The sequence below is a fragment of the Lytechinus variegatus genome, chromosome 8, assembly GCF_018143015.1.
Source record: "Lytechinus variegatus isolate NC3 chromosome 8, Lvar_3.0, whole genome shotgun sequence".
Taxonomy (NCBI): Eukaryota; Metazoa; Echinodermata; class Echinoidea; order Temnopleuroida; family Toxopneustidae; genus Lytechinus; species Lytechinus variegatus.
In genome coordinates, this window is record NC_054747.1 from 3415254 (window position 1) to 3436941 (window position 21688).

At 35.8% G+C, this 21688-nt stretch overlaps 1 protein-coding gene and 1 long non-coding RNA gene across 2 annotated transcripts in view; both read left to right on the forward strand.

Annotated features, from left to right (window-relative positions):
- LOC121419830 overlaps positions 1 to 13934 on the forward strand; it is a 28455-nt gene extending 14521 nt beyond the window's left edge. The window contains exons 5-7 of the mRNA XM_041614295.1: positions 3753 to 3831; positions 11840 to 11910; positions 13666 to 13934. Coding sequence (XP_041470229.1) covers positions 3753 to 3831; positions 11840 to 11910; positions 13666 to 13934 — 419 coding nt within the window. The remainder of the gene's footprint in view (positions 1 to 3752; positions 3832 to 11839; positions 11911 to 13665) is intronic.
- Positions 13935 to 14106: 172 nt separating this feature from the next.
- On the forward strand, positions 14107 to 21395 carry LOC121419832. The gene is made up of 5 exons (XR_005970630.1): positions 14107 to 14232; positions 15856 to 15959; positions 16688 to 16822; positions 18938 to 19059; positions 19575 to 21395. It is a non-coding gene; the product is annotated as an uncharacterized LOC121419832 (long non-coding RNA).
- Positions 21396 to 21688: the final 293 nt, after the last annotated feature.

Genomic DNA, 21688 nt, shown 5'->3' on the forward strand with positions numbered 1-21688 from the left:
TCTGTGTTTAAAGCAGCTTCCACAGCATCATCCAATGTGCGAGGTTGAGCACGGAACAATCCCTCTCTTATTTCTGGTGTTACTATGGCATCTAGGAAATGCCCTCGGGCAAGCCGATCTTGCCCCTTTTCGTCGAATTCGGGATATGCCAATCCACCACAGGCCTCAAAGTGATGCAAATAATCTTCGACAGGTGTACGTCCATCAAATCTGTCCGGTACCAGATGTGGTCGTCTGCCAATCATAGCATCAAAATTTGCCATCCCCGCATCCTGAATATGTGGGGAAAACTGTGGGGGTGTAAATTGAACACCGGGTCTTGCAGTAGATGATCGTCTCATCTGCTCTCTGGGCGTTGAGCTGAATCCAGCCTGCTGTGCCCCTTCCATCTGTGAGTCATACCTTGGTCCTCTATCCGCTTGTCCACTCACAGTTGGGGGAATACCCTGTCCACTTGATTCTGCACCGGGTGCTTGTCTTATGAACAATCTTAATGCTCCATCATTTGGTCAATCTCTGTCATACTCCTCTCTAAATGCTCCATCATTTGGTCAATCTCTGTCATACTCCTCTCTAAGTTCGCCATCATCTCTCCTGGCGTCGGTCGATACTGCATATTTCCTTGTTGTGCCATTGTCACTGGATCCCACTACTGACACCACTTGTGACGGAATCGCTGGGCGGGGCGGGTGGTTCGGTCCGCCGGCAGCTCGCTCTTGTCAGGATGCCTGCCGCCGGCGGGTGTGTCGCCACGTCGATTTCCAAACTTTTAGTCGTGGATCCGTTTGGCAGAGATATACTGCCGCAGTTGACACTTGCACACGCCTCGATCCTGTCAGTACCACCACCAGGCAACCTCCAGACGGCTACACTCTTTGTTATCAGCTCCAAAAGCTCACCCGACCATATGCATCTGATTCCTGTAGTTAAGCTCCTACGACCATATGCATCTGATTCCTGTAGTTAAGCTCTCTCGACCATAGGTATGGGTTTCTCTGTAGTTAAACTCCTACGACCATACCCATGGACTCTGTTAATTTCCTCCGTCGTCTGCTTACGACCAGCTACTACGTCTGTTCAGTACAGCAACCACGTCTGTTCCGTACTGCAACCACGTCTGAATTCCGTACTGCAGCCACGTCTGTTCAGTACGCGACCACGTCTGATACCGTACTGCAACAACGTCTGTTCAGCACTGCAACCACGTCTGTTCAGTACCACGACCTCGTCTGAGTCCGTACTGCAACCACCGACATCTGTTCAGTACTGCAACCACGTCTGTTCAGGACCACGTCTGAGTCCGTACTGCAACCACTGACAGCAACCACTGACATCTGATCAGTACTGCAACCACGTCTGTTCAGTACCACGACCACGTCTGAGTCCGTACTGCAACCACTTACATCTGTTCAGTACTGCAACCATGCACGTCTGATTCCGTACTGCAACCACGTCTGTTCAGTACCGGAACGACGTCTGGTTCTTCGACCATATGTATGGGTCCTTCTGCAGTCAGGCTCTCACGACCACACCCATTGGCTCTGCTCTACTTGTAGTTTTCCCCGTTGTCTGCCCCGGACCTCCGACCGTCTGCTTCCAGACCAGCAACCATCCGCTTCAGACCAACCCGTCTGCTCCGGACCACCAGCCGTCTGCTCCAGACTCCGAACCGTCCGCCTCCAGACCAACCCCAGACTACCAAAAGAGCAAGCCCAGGTATAGTCTCTTGCTGGCGTGCAAAAGACCCAACATACAAGGAAATCTAACCACAGTCGTCGCCTAGAATTCTAGGTTTCCCCGTGGAAAGACATGCGAATGATCATATAAATCATTTCGATCGCATCCACCAACTTTATTTATTGGATAGCGAATCCAAATCGATCTGCATACTTTACGTGCAATGCACCCCGTGGGCGCCGTATTTCAACAGATCATCGACAAAGCCTCGCGAGTACATTAACTTACTGTACTTATGCATTAATTATACAATATCTGTTATAGTTAACCTCTATTACAATCTTAGAACAGCTATAACTTTCGTCTCCAAAACCGGATATGCATGAATGACATAGCAAATTAAAGCATTCATTTAGATCAAGCTAGTGATAACCATAATAATCAGTTAAGCATCTCCAGGAAATCGTTATTCCACAAAAACGGTTCAAAACATGCATAACTTTAATGTCTTGTCTACGTCATTATTAGTGTAGAAACATGCATGAAATCTCGCCAGCTACGACAGAATTATTATAAAGCAACCAAAGATAATTTCCTAACGCGAAATAAAACCCATTTCGTGACAATATATAAGGATTTTTAATGACTTGCGAAAATCGCCAAACGCTTCTTGCACCCAGTTATGTTATTTTTTAAAGATTGAAATAAGGAGGCATACTTTAAATTTTAAAGATTTTTCAACCAATTATATGAATTTCACAGACATTATCGGAAGGTACATGTAACAATCAAAATAATATAGATACAATGATAATATGAATAAGACCAGCAAGCTATAAAATATAATTATAGAATTTTATTCATTTTTTAACCGAAAATCAGTTTAATAAGTGCCCCACGGCCAGAAAATTATTTTGGAAAAAAAAATCACTGAAAATTCTTACAAAACCCTTTAATTTGACTTTACAAAATGGAAAAGCGCCCCAACGACAAGCTCGGTCATTGAGTTTTGTCGAAAAAGTTTGTGCATCGTGTCTGCCGAGCAAAAAAAAAGATCTGCATATCACCATGTCTCAGAGACAGATCGCTACGTAATTTCGCCAGATTTGGGTAAGACTTTGAAAATTATCCATTTTTGAAAGGTTATTGTATGAAGAATCAGCATAATAATGTTTGCATTTGCACTGAGACCTATAAAGCCACCGTCTTGGATTTTACAAAATTTCCAACGAAATCAGGTAATATATCTGCTTCTAAGTAACCTTGAATATTACGTTTTGCACTAAACCACTATTTCTGAGATCAGGAAACACTAATGGTATCAAATAAGCAACTTTTCAGAAACAAAATCATTTTAACGACATTATTTTTTGCATATTTTTTTCTACTAATTGCAAGAATGAAGCACATGTTGCAAATAATGCAACTAAATTTTATCTTTCAGTAAGGGACATGTTAAACCAGGGTGTCGCATATGCCTTATGAATGACATATTTGGCACGTGTTTCGGATATCATGGTCTTGGTCAATGGTCAGTAAAGGTCAATGAGCTATGACCATATTGGGATATCAGTTTGAGGATTAAAGTTTTTGACAAAGTCAACTTAACTGAAAAAGTGGTTATGACGTATCACGGATTTTCTTGCATGAGTTTCATGTCACATGTTCAAGGTCATATAGGGTCAATGAACTTTTGTCATAGTGTGGTTTCAATACTTTACCAAGGCCTGGATTAAAATTTTCGGATAATTTAGCAAGTATAAGTCCTTATTCTATAAAAATTGCATTCAGTGGTCATAAGTGGTTTTAGAATCCAGGACATAACCCTGTACTTGACGGCTATTTTGTAATATCTAAGAGGGCGTCCTTAGAGGTAACACATTGTTATTTTAATTCCTTAATATACAATAACCTTTCCAAAAATATATCTTTTTCAATTTCTTCAAATATGAAGAAAATGAACCTGGCAACATGTTATTGTGAGCTTGTTTATCAGTTTTTGAAGTACAATGTATTTCGAACAGAGTAATCACTGTTATTCAACCGTTTCATCTTTTACATTTTCTTCCAAACAGCTGGAAAGCGAGGAATCGACCCTCGTTCTTGGACAGCTGGAGAAAGGATCGACTGTCCCATCTTTATCCTTAAATACAAGTATGTAATTATGCACATCTATCCGTTCATTCTGTCTTTTATTTGTCATGTTTGTTATGTGCATATCTGTGTGGGTATGCACGTGTGTAGATGTGTCCGTTCGTATGATTTTGGGGTGTATTTGTGTGAGTGCTTGCGTGAGGGTGAATGGATGTGTATGGTCGGGGACCATGGGCGGAAATCCCAGGGGGGACGCGTCCCCCTAGTCAAAATATTAAGGGGGGACTGTTACACCCACAAATGTAATAATCGCCCACAAATGTAATAACGCCCACAAATGTAATAACACTTTACCCACAAATGTAATAACGCCCACAAATGTAATAACACTTTACCCACAAATGTAATAATTTCACCCACAAATGTAATAATGCACTTTACCCACAAATGTAATAATTTTTGATCGCCCACAAATGTAATAATGACTTTACCTACAAATGTAATAAATTTGAAGGGATTTATGGCAAATCCGTTCTAAGCTTAAATCGTATAGTAATGCGTTCATTTGGCACAAACGTGCAAAGTCTCATTTCCTGACCCGGTTAATTAACAAATAATAATAAAAATCTAAAGTCTTTATTCCAGACCCGGTTAATTCAAAAATAATAATATGAGCCCAAAGTCTTTATTGCAGACCCGGTTGTTTCAAAAATTATAATATAAATCCAAAGTCTTTATTCCAGACCGGGTTGTTTCGAAAATAATAATAGGAGCCCAAAGTCTTTTTTATTCCAGACCCGGTTGTTTGAAAAATAATAATATGAGCCCAAAGTCTTTATTCCAGACCCGGTTGTTTAAAAATTATAATATAAATCCAAAGTCTTTTTCCAGACCCTTTTGTTTCAAAAATTATAATATAAATCAAAAGTCTTTATTCCAGACCCGGTTGCTTAGAAAATAATAATATAAGTCCAAAGTCTTTATTCCAGACCCGGTTGTTTAGAAAATAATATAAGTCCAAAGTCTTTATTCCAGACCCGGTTGTTTAAAAAATAATAATATAAGTCCAAAGTCTTTATTCCAGACCCGGTTGTTTAGAAAAAAATAATATAAGTCCAAAGTCTTTATTCCAGACCCGGTTGTTTAAAAGATAATAATATAAGTCCAAAGTCTTTATTCCAGACCCGGTTGTTTAAAAGATAATAATATAAGTCCAGAGTCTTTATTCCAGACCCGGTTGTTTAAAAAAAAAATTATATGAGCCAAAAGTCTTTATTCCAGACCCGATTGTTTCAAAAATGATTATATAAGTCCAAAGTCTTTATTCCAGACCCGGTTGTTTAAAAAATAATAATGCAAGTCCAAAGTCTTTTTCCAGACCCGGTTGTTTCAAAAATTATAATATAAATCCAAAGTCTTTTTCCAGACCCTGTTGTTTCAAAAATTATAATATAAATCAAAAGTCTTTATTCCAGACCCGGTTGCTTAGAAAATAATAATATAAGTCCAAAGTCTTTATTCCACACCCAGTTGTTTAGAAAATAATAATATAAGTCCAAAGTCTTTATTCCAGACCCGGTTGTTTAAAAAATAATCATATAAGTCCAAAGTCTTTATTCCAGACCCGGTTGTTTAAAAAATAATAATATAAGTCCAAAGTCTTTATTCCAGACCCGGTTGTTTAAAAAAATAATCATATGAGCCAAAAGTCTTTATTCCAGACCCGATTGTTTCAAAAATGATTATATAAGTCCAAAGTCTTTTTCCAGACCCTGTTGTTTCAAAAATCATGATATGAATCCAAAGTCTTTTTTCCAGACCCGGTTATTTCAAAAATTATAATTTTAGTCCCAAATGACTATGATATTCCAGTGGAATAAAAATGAGAATCGAGCTTAGTCTTTTCTCCAGACGCAAATGGTAAATTGAAAATCAAGCATAGTCTTTGCTCCAGACCCGGTAACTAAAAGCTGAAACTTGATAGTAATGTGTTGATATGGCACAAAAATGCGAAATCTTTTTTCCAGACCCGGTTAATTAAAAAATTATAATATAAGTCCAAAGTCTTTTTTCCAGACCCATTTATTTCAAAAATTATAATAATAATAAAAAAACAAAGACCAACGATTATATTTATGTTGAATAACATGGAAATGTAGCGTAGTCTTTCTGTCAGACCCAGTTATAAAAGTCATTAAAAACATAACAACAACAACAAAACAAAGACCCTGCAACCATTAAAGGTCAAGTCCACCTCAGAAAAATGTTGATTTGAATCAATAGAGGAAAATCAGACAAGCACAATGCTGAAAATTTCATCAAAATCGGATGTAAAATAAGAAAGTTATGACATTTCAAAGTTTTGTTTATTTTTAACAAAATATATGAACGAGCCAGCTACATCCAAATGAGAGAGTCGATGATGTCACTCACTCACTCTTTCTTTTGGTTTTCATTGTTTGAATTATACATTATTTCAATTTTTACGAATTTGACGATTAGGACCTCCTTGCCTAAAGCACAAAATTTTAAAATAATAAATTTCCACGTGTTGCAGGGATGAATGAAACTTTATTTCACATGACAATGACGAGAAAATAAAAATATTTCATATTTCATTTAAGAAAATACAAAAGAAATAGTGAGTGAGTGATGCCATCAGTTCCTCATTTGCATACCGACCGAGATGTGCATATAACTGTTTTGCGAAATGAAGCGAAACATTAAAATGCCATAACTTTCTTATTTTACATCCGATTTTGATGAAATTTTCAGTGTTATGCTTGTTGAATTTTTCTCTTTTTATTCATATCAAGTTTTTGTTGGGGTGGACTTGTCCTTTAAAAAAAAAATTCTTGTATATTCCTTCCTTTTTTCTTTGAAAAAACCTAAATAACAAAACATTAAAATACATATGAAAAAAACTGAGAAATAGGATATCAGTAAACAATAGGGGTTTACTTCCCGAAAACGATAAAGTTGTTGATTGACGATCTATGATATATTATATAAAAGAAAAACATTCTAACAAGAGGGGATAACCATTCCATTCCATGTTTTTATTTGGCAATAAGTCATGATTGACTATTTTTTGCCACCCACTGTATGAGAAGTAGGGTAACAATTTTATTTAGTATTGTTTTTATTACTTCTTTTTGTCTCACCTGCATAGCAGAGTGAGACTATAGGTGCTGCTTTTCCGACGGCGGCGGCGGCGTCAACATCAAATCTTAACCTAAGGTTAACTAAGTTTTTGAAAAGACATCATAACTTAGTAATATATAGACCTAGTTCATGAAACTTGGACATAATAGTAATCAAGTATTACTGAACATCAAAGGACATTTAGGGTCAATGAACTTTGGCCGAATTTTTTTTTTTGAATTACCATCATAACTTTGAAAGTATGTTGGTCTAGTTCATCAAACTTGGACATAAGAGTAATCAAGTATCACTGAACATCGTGTGTGCATTTTAGGTCACATGACCAAGGTCAAAGGTCAATGAACTTTGGCCATAATGGGGGTATCTGTTGAATTACCATCATAACTTTGCAAGTTTCTTGATCTGACTTTTGAAACTTGGACATAAGAGTAATAAAGTATCACTGAATATCCTGTGCAAGTTTCAGGTCACATGATCAAGGTCAAAGGTCATGTGAGGTCAATGAATTTTGGCCACATTGGGGGTATTTGTTGAATTACCATCCTATCTCTGTAAGTGTATTGGTCTAGTTCATAAAACGTGGAAATAAGAGTAACCAAGTATCACTTAACATCTTGTGCGAGTTATAGTAGTTTTTTTTAAGTCAGCACTGCTGCTATGTTGAATCGCGTGATGCAGGTGAGACAGTCAGAGGCATTCCACTTGTTTATTATTTCTTGTATATTCATTCCTTTTTTTATGAAAAAAAACCCCAAAACCTTTAAATACATATAAAACAAAAAACTGAGGAATAAGATATCAGCACACAATATGGGGATTACTTCCCGTAAACGATAAGGTTGTTGATCGACGATCTATGAGATATTATATAAAAGAAAATCATTCTACCAAGAGGATAAAGTTTTAATAAGTTCTTCGGTACTTTAAATTTTCAGTGTACCCAAACACCATTTGTAATATATTCAGCATTTTTTTTTATTAGTTACAATTCCAATAATCTCAGTGGCCTAAGATATATTTTCTGGGGTTATATTGACCCGTTAAGTAAAGAGAGAGAGAGAGGATTTATGTGATCAAGAAGTGATAAGAAAAAAAACTGATTTGAAATGACTGAAAGAGAGACAGGCAAAGAAAGAAGAGCCCCCTCCCACACCCGTACCAGAGTTACGGAGTTAGGCTGTCCCGTCGGTGGATTCAGGTCCATCTACATCTTGAGGTTTAATCTTTCCAGGTGGCAAACGTGTGTGGGTGTGTGTGTGTGTGTTTGAGTTTTGTCAGACGTGTCTCAATCAGATATGATTATTTACGTCTGGGACCGACCTTTAACGTCACCATCCGAAAGACGTGACAAGGGCTCGAACCTCGAACCTCTGCATCAATTTGTAACTTCCCCACATAGCTTTGATTACAGGCGCACGCCACAACGCCCAGTCTTTAAATATGGTGTAGTCTTTGCCCTAGACCCATGCAGTTATTTCAAAATAGGAAATTATTAGAAACGATAAAAACAAATAAACAATATTAACAAAGACGCCACAATATCATTGATGTAGAATAACGTTGTTGTTGTTGTTATTTTGGGTTTTTAAGGCGCGTACCATTCAGATCTGAATATTTACACCTTTTATTAATTTGACGTTTTTGTGGTATTCAATTCAATTTTATTTATTTCACTTCCATCAAACAAAAACAAGTTGTATACCAACTTACGGTATGCCTTATCAAAGGGTTTTATAGTTTGGGAGATGCTGGTGTCTAAGTTTTTTAATTATTCTTTTGCTTAATTTGTATTTTAAGAGAACTGGATGTGGGATAAAGACAACTCTCTAAACCCAAGCATTTTAACTGGGTTTAATTTTAAAGATTGGTCTTTAAAAGCTTTGATTTTTTCAATATTTGTTTATCTTATAAATAGCTGGGTCTAGACGAAGGTCTAAGCATAATAATAATGTTATTCAACAGGAATAAGAATATGACAAAGTCTTAAGTTTTTAAGATTGTTTGAATTAATTTGTAAATGACTGGGTCTGGAATAGAGACAAGGCTCTAAAGATGTGCTTTTGTACTTGGTCTTATTTAGGAGGATTGTTGGTTCTAAGATTCGTTGCTGGGGGTTGAGTTTTATTGTTTTTTTATTCTTGAAATAATTGTGTCTGGAGGAAAGTCTACAATCGATCTCCATGTTATTCCACAGTAGTTAGATTATTGGGTATTTGTTTTAGACAATTTAATTTTTAAATAATAACCAAGTCTGGAAAATGGACGTTTTCTTTGCAAATGCATAACTACAATGTTTTGTAGGGGTCTTAGTATTATTATACAAAAGAATCTGGGTGTGGGGTACAGACATATTTTTTATTGGGTATAAATTTTAAAAATTGGTTTTAGATTTGATTTTCTTTTTTAATTCATTTCTTAGATAACCCGGTCTGGAGGAAAGAGTACGTTTTACAACTCATGTTATTCCAAGAGAATATGATAGGGTCTTATGTTAGAAGATTTTTTTTTCGTAATTTTTGTAATGATTAGGTCTGGAATAAAGACAACATTCTAAACCTCTTTTTAAAAACATGTTCTTAGGTTCAAGGATTGCTTGGTATTAGATTTGAAGCTATTTATATTTTTACTCTTAGCCTTATTTTGAAAAACAAATGACTGGGTCTGGCTGAAAGACTACGCTATATGTCCATGTTATCCAGCATTAATAAGATTATGGGGTCTTTATATGTATTGTTATTTACAATTTTTGAATAACAAGGTTTGGAGAAAAGGCTAAGCTCGATTTTCTTTTTTTCCACTGGAATATCATTATGGTATCTTAGTTTGGACTTATATTATAATTTTTTAAACAACCGGGTCTGGAATAAAGACTTTGTACTTATATTATAATTTTTTAAACAACCGGGTCTGGAATAAAGACTTTGGGCTCATATTATTATTTTTGAAACAACCGGGTCTGGAATAAAAACTTTGGATTTATATTATCATTTTTTAAACAATCGGGTCTGGAATAAAGACTTTGGATTTATATTATAATTTTTGAAACAACCGGGTCTGGAATAAAGACTTTAGGCTCATATGATTATTTTTTAAAAACAACCGGGTCCGGAAAAAGACTTTGGATTTATATTATAATTTTTGAAACAACCGGGTCTGGTGAAAAGACTTTGGACTTATATTATCATTTTTGAAGCAATGGGGTCTGGAATAAAGACTTTAGGCTCATATGATTATTTTTAAACAACCGGGTCTGGAATAAAGACTTTGTACTTATATTATCATTTTTGAAACAATCGGGTCTGGAATAAAGACTTTAGGCTCATATGATTATTTTTTAAACAATCGGGTCTGGAATAAAGACTTTGGATTTATATTATAATTTGTTAATTAACCGGGTCAGGAAAAGAGACTTTGCACTTTAGTGCTATATGAACGCATTACTATACGATTTTAGTTCAGAACAGATTTGCCAAAAATCCCTTCAAATTTATTACATTTGTGGGTAAAGTCATTATTACATTTGTGGGCGATCAAAAATTATTACATTTGTGGGTAAAGTGCATTATTACATTTGTGGGTGAAATTATTACATTTGTGGGTAAAGTGTTATTACATTTGTGGGCGTTATTACATTTGTGGGTAAAGTGTTATTACATTTGTGGGCGTTATTACATTTGTGGGCGTTATTACATTTGTGGGTGCAACAGGGACACAATATCAAATGTCCCCCTACTATTTTTGGTGGAAAGAATTATATCATTCAAAATCGAAATAAAACGTGCATTTTGGACGAGGTGACGCTACTTTTTGGGTGATTTATTTTTTGTTTTGCCTGTCAAAATTTTCAGCCCCTTGTCCCCCTATCTTCGGGGAGAGATATCCGCCTATAATGGGGACCTGTATGTGTGAGAGGGGCGTGTTAGGGTGTCTGTGGGGTGTGTGTTAAATAGAGAGAAGGGAAAAATGACGTCATTGGCACTTTAATCGGTCATACCGAAATACATGGACTGCTTTTCCAAAGGGTTTTGGAATTTTCTTTTAATGCAGTTGATTTGTTATTGTGTTTATATTTATATTTTTCAGCCTGACGTACCCCTATTTAATATTGTATAGACTTGCAATGTTTGTGGATTCATTTTCTCCTATATAGTCTGAATGATGGGGCCTAGATAAATCATATAAAAAAAAAATTACCGCGACAATCCTAGAAGATATGAAGTAATTTAAGCGAACTATCATCTAGAAATGCATTCTCTCGTTTCATAAAAAAATAGAATGCACAGTTTTACAGGCCCTATTTGAGATGTTCGGAACGATGTAGGGATCTAGGTTACTCACCTTATTCGGTTGTTTTCGCAACCGCGAGGCAGACCGCTTCCAAGAACATCGAGAATGTATTGTCAAGTGCCTTTCATGAGATTGAAGTCTTTGTCGATGGTTGATGAATCGAGGCATCAGTTTTTTCCTGGACTATATACACTCTAAAAAATTAAGTGCTAATTTAGCTCTTAAAGAGCGTGTATATAGTGACTGCACTTCGGAGTGCTGATTTGTCTTAGTTCAAATTTTTTTTACTTCATTTTTAGAGTGTAATGGACAAACGTCATATTTGCATTTTTTTTTCAGCTGCAAAGCGTAGGAGAAAGCTGCTACTCCTATTCACCAATTTTCGACAAAGGCCTCCCAGCTATTCATTGTGATTTGACGGACGTTTTCAATGCATTTGCTGTGTTCTAGGGTTCGTCCAGCGTCGTGGTGCAAATGCGTTCTATATGCACAAACGCTTGGGGCAGGCACCTCGTATTAATTGAATATTGCAAATCGCATCGAGTCCGCTGCGTCGCCACACAAATTATCACTTTCACCGTCATCGTTATCATTTTATTTGTATTTTATTTCCTAGCTCAGCTACTGGAATACAGCATTGTCGTGAATTCATATCGTCACTTGTACCAAAAATCAGGCAAGAGTTCGGTAAGTTGTCTTATCGTTAAAAAAAAGTTATTACCATTGCATTGTTTTATACTTTTAACACGTAAAATATAGTGTTGTATTTCCAAAAGAACGACACGATACTAAATTGAAGACAAAAATAAAGAATAGAACATAATATTTTAATAAACGGAACATGTTTCGAGGTGTCGCACCTCATCCTCAGCCTGAAAATTATTAACAGTCATTGGTATTTATACAGTTAGGATGTCAAATAAAAATTTCAAGAATGTAGTTACACAGGATTACACAGGTGTGAATTCAATTGTTAAATGGAATGAAGTAAACATTTTTACAAAGTCTATGGATTTATCAGATAGGGGTGGGTTAAATTAAATGGATAGCATTATTTGGTAATTGTACACCTGTTGGTTTAGTTGAGGTTGTTTCCATTTGATGAAAAGCCTTTCTTTTATTTTTAGTTGAAAATCTGTTTGAGCAGTATCGAGAATTTTGAAACAGTGGGTATTGCATTCTAACGAGCTTTGGGGTGATGATTGCATGTGTCTCCAGACATGAGAGACACTGTGTGTAACTACATGTACATCCCCAGGTGCTCCTGTACTCGTGTCTTCTAATGACGCTTGGTTTGACCAATTTATACCGTGTTTACACATTGACTCGGCTCGCGTGTTGAATCCGCGAGCCGGGTTGAAGACTGCGAAGAAGGGATCAGAGATCGCGTTCATACGTACATATGAAAAGGCGAGTTCAACACGGCTCGCGGATCTCGAACGGAAGAAGAATTATGACGTCGCAAATTAAAGGCGGGAAATTCACCGCCGGAATCGAATCTTGTCCGTGCGAACAACAACAATGCCAAAAGTGAAAGCGCGCAGTGACCTAGGTCAAGAGAGTTCGACACGGCTTTCTGTTTACACACGAAAAAATTGCCGAGTCTGACTCGGGTCGCGGGTTGAAACCTTCGATTTTGTAGGATCGATAAAGCCGTGTTCGACACGGCTCGCGGATCACTCTGATCGCGTTTACACAGCATAAAATTGCCGTGTTGAGCACGGCTCTCGTGTTCAACCCCCGAGCCGAGTTCACATCTCGCACATGTAAATTGATATATGACACGAGCACGAAGCTCCTGGCCTGCCTGGGGAATGGAGTCTTTAACAGAAAGTAAAGAACTGAGCTTGAAAGATGAGAAAGAAAGAGTAATATGAAGATCTTGGCAATATTGTTTAACCATAATGTTGATTCTCTTTTCAAGTTCCTTTGATGCTTTACCAATATGAGGTAACTTGAAAAATCTTGTAGTCTTTTTCTCCTGACCATTGTTTGGGTTTTGGATGTTTTGAAGGTATTGGTTCAATGACATAGTGCTGTAGGTTTCACGATACACCATGTATCTTTCTCGGGCAAATATTGGTCCTGAAAAGAACCACCCAAACTCGACGTTTTGACAAGTGTGGGTGAATGAGCAAAGTTTGCAAAAGCAGGTGTTATATAAGATTTGAAATTAATACCGATTTCGGCTGGTCACTATCCACAGCCGATCTGGATTTGTTTAAATTCTTGGAATTTGGAGTGTACTACTACTTAGTACATTTTATTTACATATTACCATTATCTTTTTTACAATCATCAACCTTACCACTTTCGTCATTATCACCACCGTATTCAATATCACTTTCATAATCCTCATCACGATCTTCATCGTTATCATCATCATCACCACTTTTTACCATCTTCACCACCACCATCATCGTCATCATCATCATCATGCAGGCTCGTATCCGATCATGGTTGTGACCTTCGCTAACAGCATCTTGAACCAGAAAGAGATCGTTGGCGACATCACCGGAGCTGGTATGGAGAAGAACAGTCTATTCTTCATTGAGAACTACACAGCTTTGAACCACGAGATGGATTCTAAGAAACACATTGCTCTTCTCAAGATCCTGGAAGCCTGTATCAAGAGAGCCGATGATAACATCACGTTCCACTGGCGAAAAGAGAAGGAGCCACCGCCCAAACGGAAATGTGAGATAATGTAGAGATATCGCACATCAAGCCGGGAGAATGAATTTTTACATAATGGCCCCGTTGCATAAAACTTTTGCCAGACTTATTTTTGCCATAGTTTTTCTATGGCAAAAACCTTAGTTTTTGCCAGAGTTTCAAATTCGGTGAAAATTTCATGGCAAAAAACTCTGGCAAACTTTTGCCAGAGTTTTTTAATTTGCCAGAGTTTTTTAAGACTGAATAAACTTGGACGAGGATGAACGCCGATATCAGCCGATATTGCGATCGGTATCTGCGGCTGCTGAAAAAATCTTTGAGACTCCACAAAACGTAAGCTTGATACTTTTTTTATGAAATGTGTTCATATTTGCTATTTTTATCATTATAAATCGATGAATTATTTGCAAAAATATCTGGGTATTGTTTTTAATCCGTGCTCGCACCGTGAAAGTGAGATTCACGATTTTTTTTACACGTTTGAATCGTCCCATTTTTGTGTCGCAAGCAGCTGCGGGGTCAGCGTCTCGGCCATGTATATTGCCGCCGGAGCTTAGGCATAGTGATGTGACCGCGCTGGTCGCACTTGGTGCGCAAACAGCTGAAATCACCAAATGCATCGACACGTTTGGAAAGCTTATTTATCGATTTATCGTATTTCTCTTGCTATGATCACATATTCTACATTATGATTGGTATCAGTACATGAAAATTTCATGTTGTTTAAATCAATTTTTCATGTTAGAATTGAATGCAAAGTTGCCAACTTTGCTTTGGACTCTGGAGTTTGGTCCACCGTCACTGTCGGTCGGCACTGAGTCAAACAAGTTAGATCAAAGTTTCAGATCTAACTTTAGGCCCAGAATCCACATTCTAGATCTAAATTAACTTTTTCTTAAAGAAGTTGAGACTTCAGCTCAGTCAGTAATAATATCTTGAGTTGAGGGCTCCACCGCGAAGCCCCTGAGTCTGAGTAACTCAGTAGGGTGCATGCAGGCCCTTAAATTTAAAAAAGATGCATAGCCGTAAAGCTAGAGCTAGATTGATTGTTGGCGCATAGACTCTCTGTTACCAGGCACAGAGCCTGTGTCTTTACTTAATGCAGGGCGCGAATTGGCACTATGCACTAGGGCCTACAGCGCTACGATCCAAAAATTTTGACAACTCTGAATGGAGGTCTTAATGTCTCCCTTAAAAAAATTGAAATAAAATAGGGGGCACTCGTACCATTTGACCCTCTTCCCCTGGATCTGCTATGACCCCACTTGAATCGACACCATGATCATGAACAGTACTTAGCGTAATGTGCCAAGAATTTTGAGGGGGCCTGACACTGACAATGGCATCGGGGGCAATTTTTTTTTGGAAAAATTGAGCGATCCAAAATTTTTACCTTTGTTTTTTTTAGTAAGAAATCGAAATTTGTGTTGGATTAAAACAATAATATCATATTTCACTCCTTTGCCTTTCGTTTCTTTTTTATCCCCTTTATTTTGTTTTTTAACATTTTTAGAGGGTCCATAGTCTAACCCATGGCCATGGGGGGCCAGTCCCTTCCCCCCCCCAAAAAAAAAAAAATTGTACGCCAGCAGAGAACGTGAATCTGTACAGTGGCTAGAGATTAAAAATTGGTCTCAATTTAAAGCTTGTTATAATCCAACACTCTTTGCAATTTATTTAAATTAATTGAAATACATGATCATATTACCATTAAAGTAAGAATCTTGAAAATCCTTTATAAAGAAATTCTTGCAGAGAAACAAATTTTATATATATATATATATAATGTAATTTTGGGGCCGAATGGAGACTATGGGATGTTGTATTTGTTAGTATATATTCATTTGATAATTTATACTGAAAGTAATCTCAATGCAAATATTTGTATGGCTTTATCTAGTCTTAATTTGTGACTTTCTAATAGGATTATTTATTTTCTCATTCAATATCTAACAGCTTAAATTGTTGAGGTATATACACAGGAGCAACTCACGTGCATGTGTGACCTTTTTGAGAAGAAACCACGCAAGACTGTTGGTTAGCAATCACCATGTAAAAGGGTAAGATATACAGCTTAATTTCAAATTAGTCAAAATTCTAAATGCTACCATTTAAGTATTTATAGACAGGCTTATCTTTTATGTTGATAATCTTGATGCAAAGTTTCTAAAAGTGAAGAAGAAGGAGTCATTACTGCCTGATAATGTCGAACATTTAAGTAGTTATAAAGTGCAATTTTTTAAACAGGTTTTGTCTTGAAAGAAAAGAAAAAAATATTGTTTTTCAGGCATATTTGGAATGAGTAAGAATCCTCCTGTTGATTATTCAATTTATACAACCCCTCCAAAAAAAATACGATATTGTACCTAATCTCACCTGGCTATGCTAGTGATTGTGTAGACCTGAATCAATAATAGTTAAGTTCATTTAATTACCTCTTGCTATCTTTGAAAATTATTATTTATTTTTTTTTTTTTTGATATGTCCATTGAAAATGATGAAATCTTATTTTCTTACAATTACAAGTTTGGATTTTCATGGAATAAAACTGAAATAGTACAACACATCTATCTTATAAAATTCCCAAATTGAACTCTAGTTACATAAATAGATTGCAATTTTAGTTTTTTATATAACTTACAAAGTAGAAAAATAATATTAATGATATGCCATGAAATGAGATTTTTGTCAAATAAATTTAGACATTCGTGACATTAAGTGCAGAGTGTCTTTTCAATTATTATATAGCATATTTTATGATTTGTTTGTGTTTGCATTTTAAATAAAGGTTTGCAGAAACCAGACAGAGGGCCTGGGTGGAGATGCTATTGGCTGCCTAGGTCGGACTGCCTCCAACCTGAGGTGGTCTTGGAGTGATCTAACATTAGAGTGAATGGTTACGCTAGGAATCAGACAAAGACTGGTGTGTATTTTTATTTATAAGAGTTAAGAATGTGTTTTATATGCATCAAGAAAAAAATAAAGATCACTATCTCTTAAATTTTATTTTGTTGTAATTTTCATGCAAGTAATCCAAAATATCTAGAATTTTTTACCTCCACCCATCGGAGGTGGGGCCGAGGGCAGGTTTTTGGGTGTTCTGGCCATCATTTCTTAACTTATTCTGATAAGTAAAGAACAGTTTGATTTCAAACTTTGTCCAAGTATGCATGTAGGATTGATGATACTTTGATTATTTTGAGGGTATCAAGGTCAAAGGTGACATGCCTTGTTCACTGAATATACATCGTTCCTGTGATAAATGAAGAACCCTTTGATGGTTCAACTTCAACTTGGCAAATATACATTTGGGAGTAACAATGATCAGGTTATATTTTGGGGTCACTAGGTCAAATGTAAAAAATTCACCAGAGATCTTTGGAAAATTTGTGCGTTTAATATTTTTATTTTTTGATGTGGCAATAGTGGATGCATAAATTTTGAAACTTACAAATGTACCCCCATGATTCTTAATGGGTTAAGGATGGATTGGGTGTCACTGCTAAATTCTAAATAATTAACAAAGTGTTCTTCCCCCCCCCCCCCTCAAACAAAATCGTTGGAAGTACCATGTATATATGCAAGTCATAACCTTTTATTTTTTTGGTTGTCAACATTTTCTGGACAAAAGTGCCCCTCCTTTTGGAAATTTCTGGATCTGTGCCTGGGGTGAGGCGAGTCAAAATCACCCTTCATAGTTTATTAATGATGTTCACTCCACTTTTAACCCTAAAAAGACTGGGGGGGGGCCTTTTAGGCCCTCCCCCCCTGTACATAAATCGCGATAACTTTTTTGCGCATGAAGAGTTCGCGCCGCCATTTCATGACTTTTTTCTCTTGAGTTTTGCGCAACTTTTGATACCAAATTTGTATACCCCCATGCCGCGGTTGCGGAGTTACGTAACATTTTTGTATCACATGTCACGTAAGAAATTTAAATTTGTATTCGTTTGTGTGTAATGTGTATGGTATTTGAATGAATGTTATACACATTGTTTTCTAACTACATTTTTATTTGTTTCTTTCTATATTATGTCACTTGTGAATTCAAGTAGCAGTTCTAGGATATGAAAATAATGAAAAACATTGCATAAAAAAATAAAGAAATACATAAGAAATGCAAAATAAAGAAATACATAAGAAATTAAAATCAAAGAAAAACATAAGAAAAGTAGTGCAAAATACCAGAATCGCTTGCACAACTATATTCTTGGGTGCAGGAAACACTGAATAGACAAGTAATGTCACACTTTAGTTGATTATGCTATAATTGATATTGAATAAGTTATATATTACACAAACCCAAAATATATCTAGAATACTCAAGAATTTGCAAACAGGAATTTATGGACCGCAATAGGTACCAAAATATGAAAAATATTCGCATAATTAATTATGAATATAAATTGCATAAATTATGTGATATCTCCTATGCTTTGTTTTCACCAGCTAGTGTACATGTAACACATCACTTGTGCATCTTCCAAGATTGCTTTGTCTCATTGCAAGAGAGTGTAATGCAATAAAACATGCCAATTATTGTATTTCTCTACATAACGCATGCGGAGTACTTATTTGCATATTTAGTAATTACTAATTTGCATAAGCATATCTAATAATTCAAGCATGAAACAACACAATTCCATGATAAACAACCTCTTCTTACAGCTGAAAACCTTGAAACGGGAATTTATGGACCGCAATAGGTACCAAAGTATGAAAAATTCAATTTTTTGATAAAAATTTGCATATTCGCATAATTAATTATGCATATATTAAAAAATACAATGAATATCAGTATTTTGACTATGTTTTCTTTTAGAGGACATGACAAAGGATGTGTGTGCCAAATTTGGTTGCGATCGGACGACCAACGGCCGAGATCTTAGGGGGGCCCAAAAGGCCCCCCCCCCCCCCCAGTTTTTCTAGCCTCCAAAATAGCCCAGTCTTTTTAGGGTTAAGATCCTTCTGCCTTGATCCCTGTTTGCAATTATAACATTTATAATTTTGGCATTACTGTACTTTGTTAAATCTTTAGGAGGTGAACAGTTTGGTAAAGTGAAGTCAAAATGGAAATCGTGCTGGCAGTCATGAGGAACAAGGCCAAGCATTGGGTCCATCCATGGCCAGGAGACAGAGACTGAGACATCTGAGCAACTGGTTAGTTTTACCGTAAAGATTTATTACACTGATGCATAACAAAATTTAAAATAAATATATCAAAGGATCTTTTATTTATTTTTCGCTTTTTTCTATATTCTTTCATTCATTTTCTTGAGAAATGAGCATAATTTTGATTGAAATTTGTATAAGATGGATCTCCCTATAAAAAATAGGTAAACTGGTTTACAATGAAAAATTCACATTATTTAAAACCCAGGATATTAATCATCTGTAACCCATAGAATTCTTTTCATTCATTTTGAATTAATTAAATCTGTTTGTCAAAGGGGACAGTTGTTTTTTTCCTCATGAAAATTTCTGCAAGGTATAAGTAGCTTCAACTACTATTTATTGCCAGCTTGAGAGATTTCGTTCAGAGTTGGTAAATGATTTAAAGTTTTTAAAATGAAATAAGAAATGTTGAATCATAGTAAGTCAATTAAAAAAACCAATGCGGAATGGTTGAAGATGTCATTAAAGTTAAGTCAAAGATTCTTTTTCTTGATGTGCAGCTTTCACATAAGGCAGCCTGCTTCTGGACATGGGGAAGCCAGAGAAAGAGAAGGAGGTTGAGGGGGAGCCTCAAGCTGTTCCCGAGGCACCATTGACATCCAGGGTAGATGGGATCTACCGGTAGTTGATTGTGTAGGACACCAAGATGAAACCCAGCGTAAGAGAAGGTGCCCTTCCTGTTTTGACCAGCACACCGAGTACCAGGAGCATGGATCTGCTGCAAGTTCAACAGGAGACTCAGAATGCAGCAAGCTATGCTGCAAATATTTTAAATAAAAAATCATCCATGATGATTTTAAAATTATCCTTAATTGTTTGCAGCAGTTTTTTTTGTTCGTATTTTACTACTGATGTCCATTAACATCTACAATAAATATTACCCGTGTTCTAAGCAAATCTTGCTGAATTTTAAAGAAGGCATCAACTACTTATTGGTGCATATACTCCACCTTTTTTTTATGATGTTCCCTTGTTTTCCTGCTGAAAAGCTCAATGCAGCTTTAACTTAAGCAAAATATGAACAAAAATCTTTATTTGTAGAAATCCATACAGCAATATCTATATTACAGAGATTGGGCAAGATTGTTTCATTGACAGTTACTAATTAAAATAATTAATTTCATGTTATTTATGATAGTTTCTCAAACAATTTCCATTGAAAATGAAATAAATGAAATGTATGAGAAATTTTAAGAACAATATTCATCAAAAAGAATCGTTTGCTGCTGCTATTGTTTTTTTTTAAGAAGCAAATTTTACATTTTAAAATAAACCAGGCTATGTTGGCTTTTATGAATTCATCTTTTCTGTCAACTCTAAAAATAGTAGCTTCAATGCCACATACAATTTATATTCTTCTGGAATTAATATTGAAATTATTTTATTAGATGTTTTCATCATCTGTAGAATTTTTAGTAAAACTTGAACTGCAGAAACACTTCAAAAGAAGAAATGAGTAGACTGAAAACCTGTTGAATATTCTTTTTAGAAAATGAAGTAAAATCACCTTGAACTTTGGAAATTTCCAAAAGCATATGTTTGAGCAAGTAATATGAAAATGAGTTTTGCCTAGGTCACATTACGGCGAGTAGAAATAAGCCGTTTTATGTATTATTATACGAACCACCTACATGAAGCTGGTACAAGGATGAATAAAATGGCTGATTTCGACTAGCCGTAAGGCCACCGGCCGGCAAATGTGACCTAGGCATAAATTGCTGATGTCATTGCCTCATAATTTTATACAAAATAATGGCAAAGACTACATCCTTTAGGATTGAGAAAGTTAAACTTGAACTTTATTCTCATCTCAGTAGATAGAAGATAATGTTATTCATCAATACTTGAATAAAATTTGAACAAGTGCCTTGCAATGCAACATAAAAATTAAGGTTCTGAAATCTTAAAGGGAATCCCTGTGCAAGAACAGTTTTAAAGTTTATTTATACATGTTCATCTTGCAAGTCTGTTATATTTTCTGTCAGCATTGTTTGTGGATCCCACACTGGTGTCATAAGCCATGGTTCTTATATATATATCCTGCATTGCCCAACAGGATGCCTTGCAATTCGCCATCTGCAAAAGGTTATCCAATGGCACTGTTCTGTTGATTTAAAAGGAAAGGGACCTTGTCAACATTCAATCACATCTTTCAATATGCATACAATGGTATGGGATACTGTTAGCATTGAAATTAAAATATGAATTGATAAGAATTATTTTCAATTAAATTCAAACTATTATTATTGTTCATAATGAGTTCTTTGAACTGTCACTCTGATTGTTCTTAATAAGTGATTGCAAATAAAATTATTTCAAATGTATAATTCTATGAGAAATGAATTGTTTAAAGGAGGATGAATAGCGAGAGAAGTGATAAAAAAGAAATAAAGTATTGAGAAAGAGACATCTGAGTTGTGTGACTGTAATTTAATTGAGAGAAGAAAACAATTCTTAATAAGTGATAAGTGTTCCTTATTCTCAATTGCTAATTAGATTATTTTAAACATATGATAATTGAGAATTGTTTAAAAAAGGAGAAAGGTAGAGAGAAGAGGAAGAAAAGGAATTATTAAGAGAGAGACGTCTGAGTTGTGTAATATTTTAATTGACA